The sequence below is a fragment of the Podarcis gaigeae genome, assembly GCF_964106915.1.
Source record: "Podarcis gaigeae genome assembly, chromosome: 14".
NCBI classification, from domain to species: domain Eukaryota; kingdom Metazoa; phylum Chordata; class Lepidosauria; order Squamata; family Lacertidae; genus Podarcis; species Podarcis gaigeae.
Genome location: NC_139690.1, coordinates 19,511,428 through 19,536,062, shown reverse-complemented (window position 1 = coordinate 19,536,062; position 24,635 = coordinate 19,511,428). Strand labels below are relative to the sequence as shown.

At 43.5% G+C, this 24,635-nt stretch overlaps 1 protein-coding gene across 3 annotated transcripts in view; it reads right to left on the bottom strand.

The window, feature by feature from the left end:
• The window catches only part of NTRK3 (neurotrophic receptor tyrosine kinase 3), a 414,011-nt gene that overhangs the window by 130,167 nt on the left and 259,209 nt on the right, over positions 1-24,635 (bottom strand). For all 3 annotated transcript variants that reach the window (XM_083712570.1, XM_083712569.1, XM_083712571.1), the window contains exon 12: positions 15,639-15,827. In XM_083712570.1, coding sequence (XP_083568696.1) covers positions 15,639-15,827 — 189 coding nt within the window. The remainder of the gene's footprint in view (positions 1-15,638; positions 15,828-24,635) is intronic.

Sequence of the window (24,635 nt, the reverse complement as noted above, 5' to 3'; positions counted from 1 at the left end):
TTCAGAAGGTCCCGTATTCAATCTTAGCACCTCCACAAAGAGTTGGAAAAGGCTCCTGTCTGAAATCCTGAAGAGCCACAGGCAGTTAGTGAAGACTGTGTAGATGCTAAACCTATGCTTGGCTCCCACAGTTCAGGAAAGGGCCGTAGGTCCATGGTAGAGACATGTGCTTTGAATGCAGAAGGTCCAAGGTTCAACCCTAGAGAACTCCTGGCAGTCAGCACTGACAATAGTGAGCTAAGTGGACCAATGGTCTGAGCTGGTGTAAAGCAGCTTCCTATATTCACAACACTCAGAGAAACAAAAACAATTATTTTTAAAAAAATATTTATTTATTACCTCCAGATACGGATGAGGGAGAAATGCCATTCATTTAAAGCTGAATTGGTAAAACCTGCATTTTCTGAAACAGCATGAGAACTGATACCCAGACACCCTTTGAAATTTGCACTTATTTGAATTTTGCGGTGCAATTCTCCAACCAACCAATATTTACAAAAATGCATATATTAGGAGAAAATATGCATGCAAATGAATTTTTTAAAATGAAACTAACATAGAAAAATGCATGTTATTAGGAGCTGTTGCTTGCAAAGACACGTACGTTAGTCAAAACTTGAGATACGAATGGGTGTATTAGGAGAAATTTGCATTAAATTAACACTGAAGGATTTCCATGGGTCTTTTTAAAAATTCAAATTTCTGAAGGAACGTGGAGAATTGAAATAGACAGCCTCTTCCATCCCTACCTGGAGAGGATGCTTTCACCTCAACTTATCTGTTCAGGATCCCTAGAGCACCTGTTGCCGCCTGGTCTTTAGGACAACAGTCCAGGTCTCACTCAGCACAATGAGCAGAAGGGTCTGAAGCAGGGCTGACTGATCACATTTTGACGTGAATGAAGAAATAAACAATTACCATCCAAAGTGGACCCATCCACTCCTTACACTTCTCATGTAAGACAGCTGTCCAGACAGTAGCATCAGCTGACTGCACCACGCCATGTAATCCCTGAGCATCACAAAGGATGTTGGTATAAGTTGTAGAACACTTGTCTTCAGGTAGCATGCTGGGACCTAACCTAAGGTCGCATCAGTGTCTTTGAAGAGGAAAGTGGGGGTGGGGAATGGCAGGGAAAGATTTGCAACAGCTGGCCTTGACATCAGGTGGGAAGATAAATTCCCAGGCAAGCAATCATTCGTTCTGCGCCCCCACCAGTAGTAGGAGAACAGCAGGAGTCGGGTCAACTGCAAAGCTGGTAAAAGTGTTTGTTACCATCTTTCTGCTTTGCTGTGCTACTCATCCCCTCTGAAGGGAGAGGAGAGATGCTGGCCACTGACTTCTGGGAGAATTGGGGAGGTTGAAGGGGGAAAATTGTTGGTTGGAGTAAGGGGAGGTAGAGGTTTCATTTACTTTGGTTTATTTATTAATCAATGGATCAGAGTACAGTGGAATCTCAGTTTTCGAACGTAATCCATTCCGGAAGACCATTCAACTTCCGAAACGTTCGAAAACTACTACTACTACTACTACTACTATTGTAAGTCGCTTGGAGACCTTCGTGTGACAAGTGACTAATACGTCTAATAAATGGAATGAAATGAAAGAGAAAGACAGTGACAGGAGGTCAACATTAGCGATTTATAACTGATCCATACTGATTTAAGGTCATTGTTTCCTCTCCCCCCCCCCATATCCTGGGAATTGTAGTTTGATGCAGGGGCTAAAAATTATTTGTTAGAAAGCTTCCTTAACCTCTCACTGATCTACAGTTCCAAAGGGTCCCCAGTAAGAAGGCAGATATTCCCTGAGAGAGAGAGGAGAAGGGCACAGAGAATTAAAAGTGGGTCTCATGTTGCAGTGGGTCATTGGTTTGGAAAGATCAAAGGCTACTGTTGCAGGACACACACATGACTCACAGGTCCAGGGAGGGGCATAGCTGAGTAGCAGAGAATATCCTTTGCAGGCAAAGGATAAAAAAATAAATGTAGACATCTTGCATCTCTAGATAGGGCCGAGAAAATTCTCTGTCTGAAACCCTGGAGAGCTACATCTAGTTGCTAGGTAGCACCATGGCATGGACAGAGCTATATGGATCAATAATGTGATTTGATAAAATGAAGTTTAAGTGCTCGGTGTCGAGTGCGATCCCATCCTACTTATTTTCAGGCAGACCTATAACCATCCTACCTTTTGAAGGAGGACATCAAGGAGTCTGATCTAATTATCCCACTTTTTGCTCTCCCTTCCATTTTATAAGAACATAATAAGAGTCTGCTGCATCAGGTCAGTGGCCAATCTAGTCCAAGATCCAGTTCTCACAATGGTCAACCAGATGCCTGTGAAAGTGCATACACACACACACACACACACACCTTTCTTTCTCTGATCAGGAAATGGTCTTTAGATGAGGTCAAATGCTCCTCTTGACTAGCAACAGCTCCAGGGTTAGAGGGGCACTCTGCAGAGTGCCCTCTGCTGTCTCTGCTCCTATGTCACTGGACCACTGGACTCAATGCAGGCTTACTTGATGTTGGGTGACAACAGCAGGTGATCACTGTGAGACAGCTGCCGTTTTAATTTTGCACCAAGTCTGGGGATGGAGTGATGCTATGTGAGGGTATTGTTGGAAATTAAACTGGAAACCTAAGAATGTGAGAAGTGCCTGCTGGATCATGTCAATGACCCTTCTAGTCCAGCATCCAGTTCCCACAGTGGTCCACCATATGCATGTGGGAAGGCCACAAACAGGACCTGGGCCCAAGAACACTCTCCCCTTCTGCAGTTTCCAGCAACTGGTATTCCACTAACCTCTAAGCACCAATTGGAGCATTAGTTTTGAAGGGCAGCTAGTGGTGAATTCTGTTGCCAGAGATCTGGAGCCCCAGGAGATGCCCCAACAGTGTCCCATGCAGACACTAGACTTGATTGATAAGCACATCTTGGTGTCAATGCCTCACTGAACAAGCAGAGAATTGGGAGAGTCAGATTTGTCTGTCTGCATGTGAGGGTTGAAGTCTGCCTCTCTAACCCCCAATTGAAATAGCCCAGTGTTTCCCAAACTTGGGTCTCCAGCTGTTTTTGGACTACAACTCCCATCATCCCTAGCTAGCAGGACCAGTGGTCAGGGATTATGGGAACTGTAGTCCAAAAACAGCTGGAAACCCAAGTTTGGGAAACTCTGAACTAGCCACTGGGAGCAGACTCTAGCAGAGAAGGCAAGCTCATCAGCACCCAGTGCTCCAATTAACATTATTTCTTCGCTTAACAGATGAATGCCAGCTTCCTCATCAGGGAGTTTCAACTAATTGAGTGGTTTGTTTTCTAATGGAAATGGGCTCTCCGCACCCAGGAGTGTGGTTGATCCCTGCTGCAACATCAACAGGCACCACTGTGCTGTCAGCTTTAGTCATTTGCGAGCTACACTTAGCTTCCTTTGATCTGTATTGTTGATATAAACACTTGCAATGAATACTTGTGAAAGGGAAACAGGAGCCAACGAGGCAGAACCTCAGATCCCAACCTCCTGGCTGTAGGCAGTAAGTAACACACCTGTGTGTTGGCAGACAGGTACTGTAGTACACCTGGCACATCAGAAGAGAGACTTCTAAGTACATTAGGTGATCATACATGAATACTAAAGAATTGGTTATATGGATGTTAGCAGCAACTAGGGAAGCTTTGCAAAGCCTGCAAATATATCTGTGGTCTCTCTCTCTCTCTTTCTCTCTCTCTCTCTCTCTCTCTCTCACACACACACACCAATATGTAGCTTTCCAGAGGCTTCGAAAATCCATAACATTTTTATATTGTATGATCAAGTTGATCATTTATACCAATACAACTAACCTGCAAGTCTCTTCAGTGCTACCAATAGGGGAAATATGATGAGACAACTGCTCTTATAAACATTAATATGTCCATATCTTCCAATTTTGTTGACAAATAAAGAGAATGGATATGTGCCCTGCTATGACATTTCTGGTTTTTTTGTAGTATTTTGCTCATCATTTTTGTTTGGGTTTATATCTTGTGTATGATGATTTATTTTTTTAATGAACATAGGAAGAAATCTGGAATCAGATATCCCAACTAGGGTCATCACACCAATGCAGCTAGAGACTAGGAGTTAGCAACAGCCCTGAACCCCATGCAATACCTCCAAAATAAGTGTCATATGCCATTGGGATGCCAAGTATGATGAACCACTGGTTTTCTATGTCATTGGAGCTGCTTGCTAGAGGAATGAATTACAGGCATTTACTGACAGTGCATCAATACCACAGTCTAAAATCTTTCCAGCAGGTGACTTCATGTGAAACCAATCTGATGCCACTGTCTTGAAAACTCTGCCATGAGTTGCCTTCCTTCACTTAGGATGACCTGTTGCTGAAGGAGTGTGAGGCATCAGGTGACTCAAATTATGAATCCAGGCAACAGGAGTCAGGCACCTTACTCCATGAACCACGAACGCAGCTTGCAAGCTGAAGGACTTAATCACCTGATCCACCCCAAGCTGCAATGCCACCCTTACAAGGTCCATCAATTCAGCTGCAGCAGATAAGCTGAGGAGGCATGGCTAGGTTTACATAATTGTGGCCCTGAGCATTATGTTGAAAAATAAGATTTCCTTCTTGTCTAGTCCTGCTGATCCAGAATTTGTCTGCCACATCTCCTGGCTCCATTCCTTGGTTCTTTCTTTGCCTGATCTGAAACTTGACCCTAACAGGCTCTCCTTAGCAATGTCATATGACTCTGGACCTCAGCCTGCTTATGCCCCAGAATCAGACCCCTATTATGGTCTGCCTGCAAGCTTCCTGAAGGTCTGACAAGGAGGCAGCCTAGTCTGTCTTCTGTGCCTCCAAACTGCTGGTCTTCAGTCTGCCTAACCTCAGCCTACAGGCTACCTGCCTGCTTCATGTCCAAGACACTTATATTTCTTTGGACCTCAGCACTTGGGCAAAACCCTCTCAATGACAAGCTCAGTGGTAGAGCATTTGCTATGCATGCAGAACATCCTAGTTTCAATACCTTGCATTTTCTGGCAGGTCTGGGAGACAACCCTATCTGAAAACCTGAAGAGCTTCTGCCAGTCAGAGTAGACAAAATTGAAATAGATAGACAAATGGTCTGACTCAGTATACAGCAGCTTCCTAATATCCCTGCATTCCAATCCAGCCAGTATTTGAACAGAAAGTTGACATACCATGTGGATAAACTATCAATTTATCTATATGAAATAAAATCCTATATTATGCAGAAGGGTTTCCTCCCCGGAAAGTGTGTGTGTGTGGATTGCCATGTATTTACAGTTCTTATATAATTATATTTAATTACTCGATTAGTGTGAATATGTGTAATTACTAACTTGCAATATGCAATTATGCCAGGGCAGTATGTAATAAATGAGGTCGTTAAAATGCTTGTTGGAAGGACGTCTGCTACGCCCACGTGGAGAGCCTGGCTCTCTTGCTGAAGTGGAAGATGTCGCCACGAAAGACCTGGCCTCAAGGCATGTACAGTGGGCCACCAGCACTTGTAATAAGAGTCCATGACCCACTGCTTCCCTAGGGATGCAGTGGCAGATTCTGAACGATAAACTCTCATGGCGGATAAGGCTGCCATGATGACTGTGTTCTCTCTCCACTGTCAGAGGCAGGTTACCTCTGAAAACCAGTTGCTGGGCAACATAAGCAAAGAGAGTGGTGTTGCATTCAGGTCTATTTAGGGACTCCCTAACTTTTGAGTTGCTATGAAGCCTCAGGTGCCCCAAAAAATTGCAACCACCCTTCCCCCAAAACAACAACAACAACCAAGCTGACTTGGGAAATGCCCAGATCTCAATAGGGCAGAAAGTGAAGTGACGTCTTTCATTTTGTTGGTCAAGTCTAGGAGCAAAGAGAGGACAAGTTTTAGCTTCTGGTATTTCGGGCATGAATGAATCAAGAATAACAGTGAATTCTTCAATCTTGGGGATTTAGACTGAGGATAAAATCTTTGTTTTTCATGTGGATCTATGCCTTCCTATATGCAGGTCAATGGAGAGAGCTTTCTTTCCCAGAGCAAAGAGGCCACCTCTTTCAAAATCCATAGGATGTTTGTTGCTCAGAAGGTCATCCCCACCACAACTGGCCCTTCGGATAACGGTATTTGCTGGGACTAACATTTTCCCATTCTAGTATTTCCCATAGTATTTTCTATACTATGCAGTGCTCATTTTTCCATCCCAATGCCCCCCTCTGCCCCCACCCTGATTCCTGTTGTACTCACCCCAAAACAATAAAGTCTGCCCTTGCAGAAGAAATACTGCAGCCATTGTTCTGAAAATTGGCAGGCTTCATTCTCTCATGAGGGATTACTGTGCCTGAAAAGTGTACTGAATTCTGGCAGGAAATGAAAAAGTTACAGACTTTTTGGAGTTGTTGTTTTTTTTTTAAAAAAAGCAAAAACAAAATATCAAGGCACCCTGCGTGAAAATCCTTGGCTGTATCTGCCTATACAGTTTGGCAGGCTTAACCCACACTGGAGAGGTTGCTATGCCTGCAAATTTCATCAGCTTCTGTGAAAAGGTAAAGCAAGTTTTAGCTATTTTTATATTCCTCCATTATAGTGAATGGGAGAAAACTGAGCTCTTCTTTTCCTTTTTCCTTTTTTTTTAAAAAGATCTAATTCATTCCCAAATAACAAGTCAAGTTGGAAAGACATGGTGACTCTGAAACAGATCGGACTGCTTCTCTAATGTACTCTATTGCAAGTTGAATCTTGTTGCAGATGTACATCCCTAACAGAGTATTTGTAGGATTCCCCTCCCCCCCCAAAAAAAAATCAGTCATGGCATGTGAGGTGGGTGGTGCACCCTACCCTCTTGTCTGCAATGGAGCTTGCCACTTGCCCAGAACAGGATGGCATCCAACCTCACGTGCCATGAATAAATGAAAATGCCTGTAACAAACAATATTTTCTTTGCAAAGCTCTCTAAACCTCAGAATTCCATGCATGTTTTGCCATATGGGATTAATAAAACAGCAAGCTTGCCAGGTGTTTCTACTATAATCAGACAACATCACATCATTGAAAAGAGGAGGGGGGACTTTTCAATTACCTATAAACTGATTGTAAGAGAACAGGAGTCTCTTACAATCTTAAGCAAAGACTTGAGTTCCCCTAAATAGTGCTTTAGTGGAGCGCTAGTGAACTTGCTAATCACCTTGTCTAGAAAATGAGTGGCTTCTTTTTCCTCCTTACTCATTTTCTTCTTTTTCTGAGTCTCCTTGCATAATCTTAAGAAGGATCACTAAAGAAAATAAGGAAATTCAGATATGGCTCTTAAGATGGAGAAGAGGCATGAATATTCAGATTAGTTTCCCCCAACCAGGTGTCAATCCCAGTGTTTTGGACTTCAGCACTCATTGTTTATGACCACTGGCCAAGCTGGCTGGGACAGATGGGATGCAGAAGGCTTGAGGAGTATGCTCCTGCAGGTGTGGCAACGTCGCCTAGTGGTTAGGACTAGAATAAGAAAGACCTGGGTTCAACTCAAATCACCTCTAAGTTATGAAGGTCACTGAAGAGCCAAAGGTCAGAAACCATCTCTCAACCTAACCTACCTCACAGGTAGTTATGAGAGGTTGCAACATAAGAGGGAAGGAGATGTGCTGCCCTGAGTTCCCTTTGAAGAAGGGTAGTGGAATTAACACAATAGCAGGACCATGCCTGCATGGTAGAGCATACACTTCACATGCCAGGGGGCCACGGCTCAATGACCAAACCTCCCAGCTGAAACAGTGGAGAGCTGCTGTTGGTTAGTGTAGATAATACTAAGCTAGATGGATGAAAGGTCTGGCTTGCTATACACCAGCTCCCTGTGTTCCTAGGAGATTGCATAAAAGATTCTGCACAGTCAGTTTCTTGGTACTTATAGCTGGCACATAACACTGGTGCTTAAAAGCTTACACTTGGCTGCCCATATGCTACTTGGCCAGGTTAAAAGTTCTTGTACTAACTTGCAAGGTCCTTAATAACTTGGGTCCAGGATATCTTAAGGGTTGCCTGATTCCTTATATCCCTGCCTGATCTGAGGGGTAGTCTTCTGTTAGTGGTCCCCTTTAGCCTGAGCCAAATTCTATGGAATGGCCTCCCAGCTGAGATTAGGCAGGCTCACTCCCTGTTGAAGTTCAGCTCAGGGGCTTGGCAAATACTTTTATATTCCAGCATGCATTTTGAGGAAGTTCTCAGCGTTTATGATCAATTTTAATTGATTTTAGCCACTGTATGATTAAACAATAAAATAAAAGATGTACCCCACTTAGAAATTATGATGATTAAGCAATATATAAATAGCTCAAACGATGGTGATGATATAGTTTGACATAAGCTGCCATCCCCGATATAAGTTGTTCAACAGTCATGCAATAAAAAGTCTCATGAATTGCTCTCCAGTAGCCCACTGAAAAGTCAGGAGTTCCAATTGGCAGAAATGACTGGCAGAATCCGAGACCAGGGAAAAGAGTCGGCGGAAGACGATTGGAAGAAATTCAAAGATTATTTACAGAAATATTGCAAAATTAATGAATGTTAGAATGATGTCGGACAGAAATTAAGTGGTTTCCAGCTGTAATGCTTTGAGAGAATATGGGGGGGAGGGGGTTAGAAATAGGTTAAAATTTATTGATAAGGATTTGCTGAACTAACAATTTGAATTGGAATACAAAAAAGGGAGGTACGAGGAGGTCTGGGAAATAAGTTAATGAAAAATAAGAAATGGAAACTTTATGTGTTTTTAATTATTTTTATTTTTGAATTTTTGTTATTTTTTCTTTTTTCTTTTTGATTTTTATTGCATTACTATTGAAAACTTTAATAAATATTCTTTAAAAAAAAGAAAAGAAAAGTCAGGAGTTCCTTGGGTTTTTCAGATTGTAACTCCTGGAAACTCCACTTAGTTATTATAACCCAGTTTGGATCCTTTCTGAGTGGGCATGCGCTATCAACCCCCACCCAACCCCCTTCACAGGATCCTAGTGCAGTAATGAGTTTCAGTCTTTGGCAAAAAGTTCAGAACTGGATCACCAAGCCACAGGACAAAGGCACATTGCAGATGTCCTAAAACACTATTTGCCTTTTTTTCATTAACAAGAAATAACAGCCAGGTCTTGTAGCACCTAACAAGGCATCCCAGCATCAGAGGTAGGAGGAAGCTGATTTGATGATACTATGATTTTCTGCATTTCATCAGCCATTCTATTAGACCGAACCAAGTAGCTTAGAATAAACACCCGTCATTTCCCCCTCCCCTTTCCCTGCAAAGTGATAAGCAATGTCTATTAGTATAGAAAGTGACAGAAATCTATATCATGCCAATGTACTATTAATAGTGCATTAAGCATATACAGTTCTCTCTCCCCGCCCCACCATTTCAGATCAGTAACCTGTGTCGGCATGGACTTCATCAGAGAAGGACTGGCTGTGTAGACTAGCCAGACTGCAGTGCCAAGGGAAGGAGGTGGAAAAGGAGAAGAAAGCTCTGAAAACAATGGGCTCCCCTGTACTTTGTTCCAATTTCACCCACCCAATGCCTTCCAGTTGTTTTGGACTATAACTCCCATCAGCCCCTGCTGGTATGGCCGTGCTGTTTGGAATTACAGTCCAAGTCAGGCATAGGCAAACTCGGCCCTCCAGATGTTTTGGTACTACAACTCCCATCATTCCTAGCTAACAGGACCAGTGGTCAGAGATGATGGGAATTGTAGTCCTGAAATATCTGGAGGGCCGAGTTTGCCTATGCCTAGTCCAAACCATCTGGCAGACAGCTCTGAAGGCTGACTTGTCTTAGCTTCCATGGACTTGAACAAAAAGCAAACTCTGTCCTTTTCTACCATTTGTTATTTTCAGTATTGTGATAGGGACTGTCACCCAATTGCAGAAATCTTAGCCAATTAATCAACTAATTGATTAAACCTACATATATTTGCATAAAGCCAGCTTATGGGCTTCCCACAGACAATTGGTTGGCCATTGTGAGAAAGGGGTGCCTTTAGTCTGACTCAGTCGAGTTTGTCTTACGTTCCTTTTACATGTCTATGGATTTTGTGATAACAGTTCTCAGCTCAAAAAAATAAGAATAAAAAGGGATAGGATAAGCTTATGGATGAACCCATGTGAAACTGAAACTGACCAGAAATAGACAGATCCACCCAATACCAACATGTACAGAAGGCTGTTGATTTGCTCTCTGGTCTGCATGCACAAAATTATGTCACCCAAAATACTTCTTTTAACAGCTTTCATTGATCAGTCCTTTGGCAGCATTTCTAAGGATATTAGTTGGTACCAAGTTCCACTGATATGCATGGGAATTATTTCCAAACAAGCATTATTAGAATTTTGCTGCAGATCTCAGACTCACCCACTCTCTTTTTCCAGGTAGGGTGTTGTGGATACAGGAGGATGTCTTTGGAAAATGGGTGGAGAAATCGTATTCATGGTGCTGACAGTACTGACAAAGCATTTCTGGCATCAAATGAAGGTTTATGGTATGATATGATACACCCCATTATGAACATGCCAGATCACAATTACGGTGGGATAGAGAAGAAGATAAAATCTAAAGGAGGGATAAACCATTACCACACCACTTATTGTTAGAGATATCTCTCTGGCATAAATCTTAGGTTGTGAATGTCAAACCATTTGAAGAAGCAATCAGCTGTCACACTGGTTTATCAATGCATTGGGGGGGTGCAATTTGGAACTGAGCCACAGGAGTCACTTTCCTGAGTAACTTAGCTTTTTCATAAACAGATCTCAAGTTACTAGTTCTTATGATAAGATTCCTAAACTTACATAGCCTTGCCCGGATTATTTGCTTTATTACATCTATGTTACATCATGGACCTCAAGTTGGCAAACTGTCAGGCTTCAGGGAATTGGCTTCCTCACCCATGGCAGTAAATAAGCAGATTAAATGAAAGGGAAGTCTTACCAGTTAGTTTCTTTAATAAACACAGCAAGAGAGAAAAGAAAGCGTCTCCCTAGAATGGTGGTGCTCCCAATTAAGGTTCACTCCTCCTCTGTCCCTATTAATCTACATCACTCCTCCATCTTGTAATCTGAGTTTGTACCCTCTGCGCTTTCTGTTCTAACACTCTCTGAGCTCTCCGTGCCCTTGGGGATGGGTGGGTGGGTGGGGATGCTGTTCAGAGACTGTGAATCGGTTAACATTCTCTCTTCCAGTGTTTCTTCTGCTAGTTGTTCCCCATTCAGTATTTCCCAGCTACTGCCTTCTGAACTATGCCCCTCTGCAAACCACTGTTCTAAATCTATACTGTCTTCCAGCTCCTGGGAAGATTCAGGGGGAGGGGGGTCTCCCACCATTCCTCCTCAGTGCAGCCCTCCTCAGCACGGTCCCTGACACACACACAGGTTTCCCCAGGAGGTCCTGACCAGACCCAGATTGGCTTAGCTTCTACTGTATCATATGCCTTCAAGACTGTAGCTCCAACTTTGTATTCTGCAGCTCTCTGCTTGCTTGTTTACTTCCACCACCGTCTTAGCCTTATTCCAGTTCAATGCACCTGGCTCTTTGTAGGATTCCCGGCAACTGAGAAACCTCAGACTGGCCTAAAGGGACCTTTCCAATTCACGGCAAACAATAATCCACTGAGCCAACCAATGTCATTCACATAAGCAAGGCAGCTGGCATGTTTTATAAATGCCACCGATGACAGCAAAAGAAAATACCAACTCATTGCGGTTCAGAAAGCACTCTTTAAAGTGCATTCTAGGAATGCAAAAGGGAGCGAGAAAGATTTTGACCTAGAAAAGGGGGGAAGCTGCTTGAGTTACCGTCTCCTCCATTTCCTGGTGTGAACCATCCCCCTTTCTTGGTAGAAACATACCCCAAACAAATACATTACAATCAAAGTCAAAGCCAAGTGGAATTAAGAGGACACAGCCCATTGCTCTGGTGAGTGATGTCTTGCCACCGTTTGATGCACTCGCTCCAGATTACGGGCCTTGACTCTTCCTTCCAGCTATAGTGCCTATTAAGCACAGGACCACCCCAAGGGGGAAATTCCATCATGGGCTTAACGAATGATGCTCACAATAGCTGTTAGTTAATTAAACCAGAGCTTAATTCATGCTGGTGTTGCTGTTTGATTCACACTTAGGGCGGAGGGGGAAATCTGCAACAAGGACAAGACTCATCCTGAAAAGTGGTTCATATTTCCAATATTGGGAGACTTCTAACCCTAGGGCTTGATTTCAGATCAGGACCAGTAAACATAGCTCAGCAGTAGAAGATCTGCTTTGAACACAGAAAGTCCCTGGTTCCACCCGTACTTTGGAACTGGCATGGTTACAGGTTCCACAAAACACCTGTTCTGCATTTGTAAGAAATAGATCTTTTAGTGTGGCAGCACCTGTACTTTGGAATTCCCTGCCTATTTACATCAAAGTAGAGTATAAATTGGGCCTGAGAAGGATGATAGAATGCATGTTCCAGAGACTCCCCCCCCCACCTGCGTACTTAGGATAGAAACCTCCAAGGCAAATATTGTTGGGTCCAACTAATGTGCGTTGTTTGGGGTGGGGAATGGGAAATGCCATGTTTCAAATATGTTCACACACCCAGCTATATGTACTTGCATTGTTTTCCCTCCCAGAAGGAGGAACATGCTCAGTGAAACTGTAATGATGCTCTCTAGAAAGGAGCTCTTTGGTAAACTTAACAGGAGCACCTTGGGAAAGGATGGAAAGGGTCATACTCTGGCACATTTGCATGTAAATAGTTGTGATGTGTAATGATGCCACTCAGATTTGAACTGGTGGTGGCGATGGTTTGAGATATTAATTTGCTTTTCTCAGAATTCATGGTCAGATGCTGAACCAATCTCCTGAGCCACCACAAACTTCTTCTCCAACTCGGACCATAATCCAAAATGAAGAAGAATGACCTGCCCCATCCTTGCTCCTTCCCATTCTGGCTTGCCCTGGCAGTGCTGCCAACTATAACAATGCAGGTGGGAGGCATATATATGTAGTTCACACTCCCTGGTACCTAGAATGTAAATGCCTTCAAATTCTCCTCTTCATTGTCTTTGGTGTTACTCAAGCTAAGGCCAGTAAAGGCATCTGAATACATAAACCCAAGCCTGTAGTCTGAAATCCAGGGATGGCTTTAACATTTGATTTTGTTGAATGTGCAAACTCGTCCTTAGTTACAAAAGGAGACAATAAACTATTCTGGGCTGGCTGATGGACACACACATGTTTGTAGAGTAAGGCATCAACATTGCCTAGTAATACATGGAATCTCAAAGGTAGGGCTGTCAAGCTGATTAAAGCATTTTTAGTTGATTATTACAAAAAAAATCTCAATTCATGTGCCTTTCTGAGATGCTGAAGGGTGACAGAATTTACACAAAAGTTACCACATGTTGTTTTAGAAGGAAAGGCTGTCATTCAGACTTTCTTTTTCATTCCTTATTACAGAAGCAAACCTAAACCAGAATAGCCTCAGGCCTTAACTTCCAGCCCCTCTGATGAAAATTGATCCCCCAATTATAATCAGGGCAAAACTGAAACTGCACCCCACTCCCCCCCCCCCCGCAACATTTTAAGCAGCACTGAAGCATGTTTCTGCCTATTAGTGATTTTCTGACACTCTCTGCGAAAGCATTGGCTTTTCTGTTTAAATTGCCCTCACTTGCCATCAGTGATGTCGTCATGCAGCCGGATCTGACTGATCATAGCAAAGTGAAGTTTTCTGCCATTCACAACAGGATCTCTAATTGGCAGGAATAACCCATGCCATTAGTTCAGAAAGAGGAAGAAGGGTGAAGGGCGTGTGTCAGTGGTGGCGTCGAGATGATACTAATGCAGTTGCACTGAGGGGGTAACAATAGCATGAACGAGGATTACACAAAGATGAAACTAAGGTCTTTGTGTGTGTGTGTGTGTGTGTGTGTGTGTGTGTTCCCATTATGCAATTACTATTTTTTACCTTTAAGCACCTAATATGATAAATATTTGGAACAGTCCTAATTATAATTAGATCTGCTGGTTAAACCAACTAAGGTTGCAATCCTATAAAAACTTACCTGGGAGTAAATCCCATTAAATTCAACTGGTCGTGCTTCTGAGCAGACATGTACAGAGTTGTGCTGCATAGTCTATTAATAAATTTTAAATCTTCCATCCTAGTAGAATCCTAAGCATGCATTTTCCGAGCCACACTCTTTGAAGCTAATAGAACAGCGAAGGCGCAGCTGAAAAGCCATTGGCAAGGAGCTTTCCCACTGAACCTCTGAGACTCCCCACCTCCATGAACAGGGTGAGATTCATTTTCTTCCACAGTCCTGACTAGATGCAGGAAACATAGACGATGCCAAAGCGCATGGATGGGAAGCGTATGAGACGGGTGGGGAAGAAGTGGTGGGACCTTTCATATGGTTTGGTTTGGAGCCATTCTGGAAAATCTACAGAGCTGAGGAGATGTCTCAACCAACCTTAGATGCTCTTACAAGGGCCCCCAACAAACTGGAAAGGATGAGTTACTTCCCAGTGATGCTCTTGATTTTAACGGAAGGAATTTGATGTTCACTGGGATTTTAAAAAGGAGCTATCCCACAAGAGTCACGGGGCAAGAAGCAAACCACTGGCAAAGAATGTTTCGGTAATGTCCCTATGAACATGTCAGCTGGTTTAATAACAAAAGGGCTTTGCAAACTGGATAATGTTAGTTAGCCCCATTTAGGGAAAACAGAAATGCGAACATAAAATAGGTTGCTGTAGATCACGTTTGGCCCTACAAGTGGTGGGGGACTCCTGTTCTGTTATGCAGCACAGTCAATGATCAGTGATGATAGGAGTTGTAGTTCAGCCACATCTGGAGCAATCTTTCAAAAAGCTCTGTGTTAGGCAGAATGGTGAAACATGGGCATCGTCCTACTGGAAACCTGCAAGTTGCTCAAATACTTGCAGATCACAGGCACTCTGCTCCAATTCTTTGTTTCAGCAGTCTTTAAGATTAGAGTCTGTGCCAACTGTGAACAGTGTTTCAGAAACTAGTTCTTTCAAGCTATTTTGGACTCTCTGCACCGTCAGCACAATATGAAGCCTCATCCTCTGTCCAGGTATATAAGCGTTCATTACCGATTTTGCTATCGCCAGTGGTTCACTTCTTGCCTTTGTATCTCTATGCACAATCATAGCACAGGAAATGTATTGACTAATGGTCTCTTCCCCCTCTCTAGGCGGTGTCTGCTGTTTAATAGGACAGTCCTGGTGCCACAATCATGGAGAAGCCTATAGAAAGTGAAAGGTGGAAGCTTCTCATTGCACCATATCCTTTATTTACCTTCCTCTTTTCATGGAAGTCTTCTTAATAATGCTCAAAGGAAGATGAGATTCTCAAAATTTGGTGTCATGTCTAGAGGAAGTGATTACTGGATGGTGTATGTTGTGATTTTGGGGGCACAAGATTCACTTCTGGTTTCTGGACCATACAAGACCCGCTCTCCACCCTCTCTGCCCCTGATGCATCTTCATTTCATACTTCTCAATTCACTTCCCCCTGGCTTGCTCACCCTGTCTTCACCTCATCATACATAGGCAAACAATGAAAGCACACTTACATGTGTCTGGCTTGTGGCAATTGTGACCTTGACGGAAGTATTGTGGGTTCTCAATGACAGGGATACGGGTCATGCCAATCACCACTGTGTCCGGGCCAGCGTCCAACGATGAAGGTGTGGTGATGCCATGATTGATGTGATGAAGGGGGCTGGCAGAATCTTCTTCCCCGCTGATCACAGCCACAGGACCTAGAAACAAACACAGTAAGCCATGAAGAAAACAGAAGAGGATGTCCCCCATTTCTCTGATATCCTTTCAGGGTGGTTCATTTTGGAGCCAGTCATTACAAGGGACGGCATCCTGTTTTATGAGTTTTCTGCATGCCTCAGAACTATCTGTTTGCTTGCATTATCAACCCATGACCTAATGGATTTGGTTCAGTTTCTCAATGCCTTTAAGAGATTATATAAGTTTCTTAAAAGTGGAGCAGGCATGCTCTTCCCCTAGCATCCACTATGCCATCAATGGGGGGAAAGGCATCTACATCAGCCACCATCACCACACCTTCTCACAAAGAGAAGCTCTTTGTACCTCTCCAACATGAGTGGGTGTCAAATGTTTGCATCCCAAGACATGTGGTTTGGAGCAGTCACTGCCTCTAAGCCTAGCCTACCTCACAGGATTGTTATGGTATTCAGTGAGAAGGTGTGTGGGGGGGGACTATGTATGACACTTTGAGTTGCTTGGATAAAAAGGTGGGATACGAAATGCAATTTTAAAAAAATTGCTGAGAGCTTTCATGGATGTAGGAAGGAACACTGGCGCATGTGGGTGCCACACTGGTAACCAATGGTGTAAGGGGAAAACACAGGAATCTATCACTGAGCTCAGAAGTAGTAGAAGAAAAATCGACACACTGCTCAGCGTCCTAATCAAAGAGCAGCAAATTTATTCATACAACAGAGGGAAGAAAAATCTGCGCCTGGAGAAGTTTCTCTTCTGTTTTGTTGAAGCTGCCAGGGGCTAACAGAAGGTCAATGCAAGATGAGGAAAAGCTGCTGCAAGCACACTTCAAATGCATTCAAAAGGCCTGTCTTTTACCTGAGCCAGCGAAGGCGGGGGGAGATCTCTCTCCTGTCGCTAATCTATTTCTAATTGCACAATTACTTTATTATGGAACACGAGTAACAAAGAGGAGATTCTTCAAGTCATTCGAGTCTCTTGGTGCTTCAGAGAGCATCCAGAGAATGCACGCTCTGAATGCATTAATCTGTTTTTTTTATTTATTAAAAAAAAGGAGGGGGGAAGCCTGTTCATTTTTCAAGACTTCAAGTATTGTTTGTTCTTCCAAGTGGGACATAATAAAGTTGCTGTGTAATTAGCAGGACTCCTGGCAGCCCTGACAGGTGTTTTACTTGCTAGGAAGAAGTCTTTACTCCACACACACACACACACACACACACACACACACACACATTGTAAACTCAGTTTGACAGGTTTGTGTTGTTTTGTTCTGTCACTGCTTCTTGGCCTAAGTTGCAGTCAGCACCAAAGATGTTAATGGCAGACGGCATGCCGAGGAAACTGATCCCTGCCGCAAGATTGCACTGATAATCCTTATGATGCTCCTGTTTTCTCCACAAGTAAGGAGGAAACAAGCTGTTTCCAAACTAAGCAAGCTTTCATTATAGACTTGCAAAATGCCGATCACGCCAGCAGGCAATGAGTTGTGATGAAGGGGGAGTCTGTATTGACATTTTCATGGGACTCTTAAAGGCGGCCTCCAAGACAAGGAGTACATTATCTTCTCCTTGAGTACTTCTATGCCCCAAATTTCAATCTGAGCCAGAGAAGAACTCAATTCTTCCTTTACACCGACACGACTGACATGTTCGCCTCCAATCTCCTGACCTGCAAATCTCCAACCCACTCCTCCCAATGTACCTTGTTTGCTCCTGCTGATCCAAAAGTCAAGGCTGGTGACCTGTCACACAGACCCCATTCCACTATCAGTAGTGCTTGCCTTAGTGGTGCCAGGAATTAGAGGACTTAGAGAGAGACTCCCCTTCCTTCTGCCACTGTAGTTGCAAGGTAATCAGGCGGGTGGGTAAAGGTTCATAGACGGATAAACGTGAAGCAAGACTCATGGATGGATGGGTGGGAGGTTTTGTTTTATAGATAGATAGATGATAGATGATAGATGATAGATAGATGATAGATAGATAGATGATAGATAGATAGATAGATAGATAGATAGATAGATAGATAGATGATAGATAGATAGATGATAGATGATAGATAGATAGATAGATAGATAGATAGATAGATAGATAGATAGATTAGATAGATGATAGATAGATAGATGATAGATGATAGATAGATGATAGATAGATAGATAGATAGATAGATAGATAGATAGATAGATAGATAGATAGATGATAGATGGATAGATAGATAGATGTTAGATATAGATAGATGACAGATATATAGTTGAGTACTGGATGTTAGGACTTGTGCCCAGAGCAACAGCCTGGGCTCTGATTTGGACATGGAGGTGATGACCAGATGTATTAGTTTAGTGGTGCTGGAGGCACTTGTCAGGGTCCACACCACAAGTAGCAGTCTGAACCCCAATTCCAACTCAGAGAGGCCACCCCTATCTACGAGTCCTGTGGCACCAGAGGATAACCCATACCAGGCCTGATCACAGCCATAGTCCAGCAGATAAGGACACTCAAAAGCTGGGACATATGGAGTCTGTATGTTCCAAACCGGCATTCCCAATGGAATAACCCAGTCCATGGGAGGGATCCACAACAACAGATGTTGCTGGACAGCCACTTCAATCATCCCTAACCAATGACTGATTGACTGTGGCTGAAGGGAGTTGCAACTCAGGGGTGATAGAAGTTGTAATTCAGCAACATCTGGAGAGCCAAAGGTTCCCCACAACTGAACTAGATAACTCTAGGGTAGACAATCTTTAGTATACCAAGGCCCACATTCTTTTATAGACAGTGTCCGAGGATGGGAGGGTGACACATCTAGTGGTCAATGGGACTGGGTCAAAAGTGGGTAGCCTTGTCTCTTATATTCTCACAAAGAGTATAGAATTGTAGTGTTGGAAGGGGAAACAAGGGTCATCTAGTCCAACTCCTTGAAATGCAGGAATCTTTTGCCCAATGTGTGACTCAGTTCAGAGACACATTCTAGCTGTGGGCAAAGAAAACACCGAAGGAAGGTAAAGAGCAGAACCAGAGTCCTGGAAGCCATTTAAAGGGTGCTGGAAGACCACATTTGGTTCACAGGCCTGTGGTTCCACATCCCTGAGATAACACACACACACATACACACACACACACAAACCTGACAAAGAAGCACAATGAAAGACTCAGAAACAGCTTAAGCTGGACTACTTCTCATTGCCAGAGAGTTTGCACTCAGCTGAGCTGACAAGCGCCCTGACAGGAAGTGTCAATCTCTGTCTCAGTTTTTGACACCTATCTCCTGCAAATCCAGGTGATCCACAGGGTTGGAATCCTCTTGGGAGCAGATGTTTCTGAAAGCTTCCCTCCAGCAGCCCCCTCCGCCACCGCACTCCTCAAGTGCTCTGACAATCTCCCCGACTCTCTCCTTTAGCATCAGCTGCCCTCATGCAATCCTACAACCCGCTTCCCTCTCCCCTAGCTAACGCATCTCTAAGGAGCTCCTACTGGTGCTCTGTAACCCTGCTTACCATTCCATCACACTGGCTGATTTTTAGCATCATTCATCCAGCCAGGGGCAGATCTGGGTGTCTGCATCAATGCCATGGATCAATGAAAGCCAAGCAGAGATTCTAATTCACTGGCTGAATTTGTATGCCTTACTCTCTCCCTCCCTCTGCATTCCACAGGGTAGAACTATAGGTTATTTATGTATTTATTTAAGCTATGGCTCCCCCCACCCTTCTCCTGTCTAACTTGCATTTCAAAACAGCAAGATTAAGTCAATAAAAACATATAGATCCAACACACACCAAAAACTTAGCAGCAGAAAGAACAGCCTTCCAGAGGAACAGCTGTGTTAGCCTCTTGGAGGGATGGGGGAATAGGTCAGTTTTGATTTCTCTCATCCCCCCCCACCATCATAAGTTCAGTTCCCCATATTTCCACATCAGTTTGTTATTTAAAAAAATCTCATGAAAATTCATCAGCATTTCTCCTACTATGCACATTTTCCTAAGCAGTTTTGCCTAATATACACATTTTTGTTGCACAATTTCCCCCTGCTACCATGCATTTTGTTTCGCTCCCCCCGCCACAAATATATACATTTATATGCACATTTTACTGTAGCATATGGATTTGATTTTTTTTTTTTACAAATCACCTGGCAGGAGACCTTATTTGCAAAGTTTGGCAAAGTGTGAATTTCAAAGGATGGTTGGGTTTTGGTTTGCAGATTGTTTTGGAAATTAGGTGGATTCACCTTTAAATGGAAACTGAATTTGTTTTTGCCTCTTGTGGCAAAAACAAATGAGAGTGTTGTGCCACCTATGTGCCAACCTAACACTTCAGCCTTAAACATCAAGGTGGTATGATTGTACTCATCCTAAAGCAACCCTACTTACAGTATAGTGCAATTGTAAGCATTTTTTTTTGGGGGGGGGAGCCAAAGCTCAGTGGTAGGACAACTGCATTGCATGCAGAAGTTCCCAGGTTCAATCCCTGGCACCTCCATAGAAATACAGTTTTAACTCTTTTAAGCTCTTTTGTCTTGAGATTTCTATACACCTGTACAGATGACTATAAATCCAGTGGTATATAAATTGCCAAAATAAACATCTGACAGGGACTGGACTGAAGAGGAATGTTAGGGGCCGCCCTCCCCCTCCTAAGAACAGGAGGACTGTATAGATTTAGAACAGTGGTTTGCAGAAGGGCATAGTTCAGAGGCTGCAGAGTGGAGAAACTGGGAGGGGAACAGCAGGAAGGAGGAGAAGCACCAGGGGAGAGACAGCTGACAGACTCAGTGTCCTTGGAAAGCATTCCTGACCACCCACTCCTATGACCCGGCGTGCATTGAGGATAGTAGAACAGAGAACTCAGAGACAGAAAGCTCAGATTAACCAATGCAGGAGTGATGTTGAATAGGGGAGACGTAGGGGGGTGGGACTTTACTTGGAGCAACACCATTACAGTGGTACCTCTGATTAAGAACTTAATTTGTTCTGGAGGTCCGTTCTTAACCTGAAACTGTTCTTAACCTGAGGTACCACTTTAGGTAATGGTGCCTCCCGCTGCCGCCACGCCACCAGCGCTGATTTCTGTTCTCATCCTGAGATTAAGTTCTTAACCTGAGGTACTACTTCTGGATTGGCAGAGTCTGTAACCTGAAGTGTTTGTAACCCGAAGCATTTGCAACCCAAGGTACCACTGTATTATGAAGGCTGCATTTCTTCGTCGTTCTCTGTGAATTATTGAATAAATTGCTTGGTAAGAACTTTTATCATTTCTCTGATTCTGGGCTGCCACTGTGGGAGGGATCTGATTCCCTGAGCCTGACAATATCTGGGGAGAGACCCCTGTTTGAAACCTGGAGAGCTTCTGCCAGTCAGTGTAGGCAATGCTGCAGTGATCAGCCAATGATCTGACTCAGTATAAGGCAGCTTCCCTTCTTTCTATGAATGTGAGTGCATATCTGTAGCTATGTTCCAAATTGTATGTGCTGCTTTTCTTCAAAATGGGAGCAAATTCATATACAATATTTCCCGCAAATCAGTATACAACATTTCTACCATTTCTCCTAGCACTTCATAATTTGCCCCAAGCCTGTTTCCTAACCACCAGCCTTCCCTGGCTCTTATATGTCTCTTTGCTCCAGAAGGTCAAATTTTAACAGGGAGTTTTCTGAGTTAAGGGCACATTTCTCCATCTTTTGGAGGCTTCTTTAGTTCCAGTGTGTTTGTCTAATAAAAGGTAAAGGTAAAAGTACCCCTGCCCGTACGGGCCAGTCTTGCCAGACTCTAGGGTTGTGCGCTCATCTCACTCTATAGGCCGGGAGCCAGCGCTGTCCGCAGACACTTCCGGGTCACATGGCCAGCGTGACAAGCTGCATCTGGCGAGCCAGCGCAGCACACGGAATGCCGTTTACCTTCCCGCTGGTAAGCGGTCCCTATTTATCTACTTGCACCCGAGGGTGCTTTCGAACTGCTAGGTTGGCAGGCGCTGGGACCGAACCTGTTTGTCTAATAGAGACTGGGAAATTAAATGATACAGAAGGCTTTGCCTTCAGAGAATGAGTGGCAAATTCCATTTATCAAATGGCAATGCTTAGCTCATCATCTACAAATAATACATATGGCATTTCCACAAATGTCCAAAATTATTTCCATGCTGTCAACTAAGTAACCTATCCATTGGTTAAAAGGCAAATAGTTCATTGACAAAAATAAAAAGCCTTTGACTCAGCCATCAGCTCTTGTTAAATCCCAACCTTTTGCTGTTTTGAAATCAAGCCCTCTCTCATTCCTCAAGGGTGAGCTTTCTAAGGCAGCAAGGATAGAAACTGCAACTCATAAAATAGAGTAAGTGAAAGCACAACAAATACAATTAAAAATCTGGCTGTGCTCAGAGATGGATTGCATTTACTATCTCATAAAAAGCCTTCATCCTGTCAAGCAAACAAAGGGAAATCATTTTCTTAATTTTTATTGGCACACTAGGGCCAGAAGCCAAGCTTCCACTTGCTTATCTGAAAGCCAGAGATCCGACTGGAGACACCAATGGCTTTCTTGGAAGGACTCAACTGGAGGAGAATGGCCAACAACTCTTTTTTCCTCCTCCCTTCCAAGTACAAAAGGACACTTCTCCAATAACATGGTTGCTTTTGCTCCCTCTTTTCTGCTGTGAGAAGGGGCTATTCATAAGGGCAAACAGGGTATCACCTCACCATTTCTCAATCTTTCCTCCACCAGCCTCAAACCTGTCTGTCTTCCTTCTTCTAACCTATCCAGAGGTTGACCCTACCTGTCCGCTTCCTGCTCCTTAGTCTCAGTGTTCCACTTGTAATGTTTTGCTTTTGGAGACAAAATGAGAATTAGTTGGCTTCACTTGTCATTGACTCTGGCTCCATCTAATGCTGGCCTCCTGCCTTACAAGCCTCCAGTCCAAATGGAGACTAACTACCATGTTTGGAGAGGCAGGTTGAAATTAGCATTGTCTCTTGTGCCTTTAATCTTTCTTTTTTTCTCATTTTCTTACCACCCTTTGGTATCTTTGTTGTAGATGGCATAAGAAGATTGCCAGACAGTGAGCTAAAGATGGAGGTAACCACTCTCTGTCCACCCTGGAAAATATCCTATTGGGATTCCCTTGGATGAGTGCTGGTGTCAGTATGGGCAACTGGTAGTGCAAACTCACTAAATTGAGAAGGGCTCTTCATCACAGCCAAGCACAGAATGCCACCTATTTGTTGGCTACAATATAATGCTTATGTCCAGCCTAGTTTCAGAAGAAAAAGGAACTGGGACTTTGCAGGCACCAGCAGGCAGATGTGTACCCATCAAATGCCATATTGGCAAATCAATAATGAAGATTGGGGGAGAATGCCAGCAAGTAGGAAACTGTCAAACTCTGTTGCTGAATTAAGGTGCAAATGAAAGGATCCTCTTTTCTCCTTTCTAGTACGCATTATACAGTAGTTTATTATGACCATTGTAAAAGATATTGGACATTGCAATGGATTAAGTTATTTGTTTGTTTTAATCAATTTTCGAGTGATGAACCATTTTAAAAAGTGTATCGTTGTGTGACTTGGTTATGGCCTTTGGCTAAATAATAAAGATCTCTATTTGTTCAACTGAAAATATCCAAATTAACCAGATTTATTCCCTACGCATCCTTTAGCTGCTTAGACAGCCAATTCAGACCCTGGTTTGACATATGACCATTGCATCGTTGCTGAATGCAAGAGTCTGTGAACTTCATTGCTACACAAAGATACCCAGGGTGCATAAGTTTCTCTGCAATCTTAGAAATGATTTCAGCCAATATCAAAATGTCAGGATCTCTATGAACAAAGCACAATATAGCTTGCTATAGGTCAGGAGTGGGGAACCTTTGGCCCTTCAGATGTTGCTGAAATACAACTCCCATCAGTCCTAGCAGCCTGGCCAATGGGGAACCACCAGAAGTGCCCTTGGCAATCAAAACGGAGTATAAGGGCCTTTGATGGTTTGTAAGGATTCTGGAAACAGTGACAAGCAAGGCAAGGCACATTCAGGACCTTGGATAGGGACCAAGGTGCTTGTTCAGGACCACAGCTGGTGGTCCTGTAGCTGAGGCAGAAAACACACAGCAGATTTGTGGAGCTGGTAGAACTTTATAATCTGGGCTGGATAGTCAAGATGGAAACCCCAACTGTGAGTGCTACAACTGTCCAGTTAAAGAGCCAGTGTTGTGGTTGTAGGTTGTTTTCATTTGCAGCCATTGGCTATTCATTGGGGGAGGCATTTTAAGCTGTGGGGACAGCTTGAGGAAAGCTCATTGGGGCTTTATTGAGCCATCAATGAAACTGTGGTCCATTCAACAGAATCCAGCGGCAGAGTGATGTAAAAGGATTTGATGCAGCAGATTCACACGGGAGGATCCAGAAATTTATCAATCTCCTCCTTGGGGTCACTGTCACAGGAGGACTTTGCACCTGAAGACACATGGTATGGAGCCATGGCAGCTGCCAGGTATCATTTTCACTGGATACCAGGGATCATATCATAGGTCAATAGGTCTATGACAGATCAGCAGCTCTACAGTAGCAAACAGAGGGTTCCAGCTTTAATCAGTGGCATCTCAAGTTTCAAAAGATCAGATAGCAAGTAGTGTGAAAGATACCTGCTTGAGACTCTGGCATTGCTGCCTGCAGGTCTCTCCCTATCTAGCTCATCAGTCTCTTCCCAAGCCTCACTGCTCTCACCTTGGCCTTCTTTTCCTTGCTGCTGAGCTGTGATATCCAATCATGTGAAAAGCATGTGAGGTAGGGAGTCTGTGGGAAGGAGGCATAAGCTTCCCTTGGCT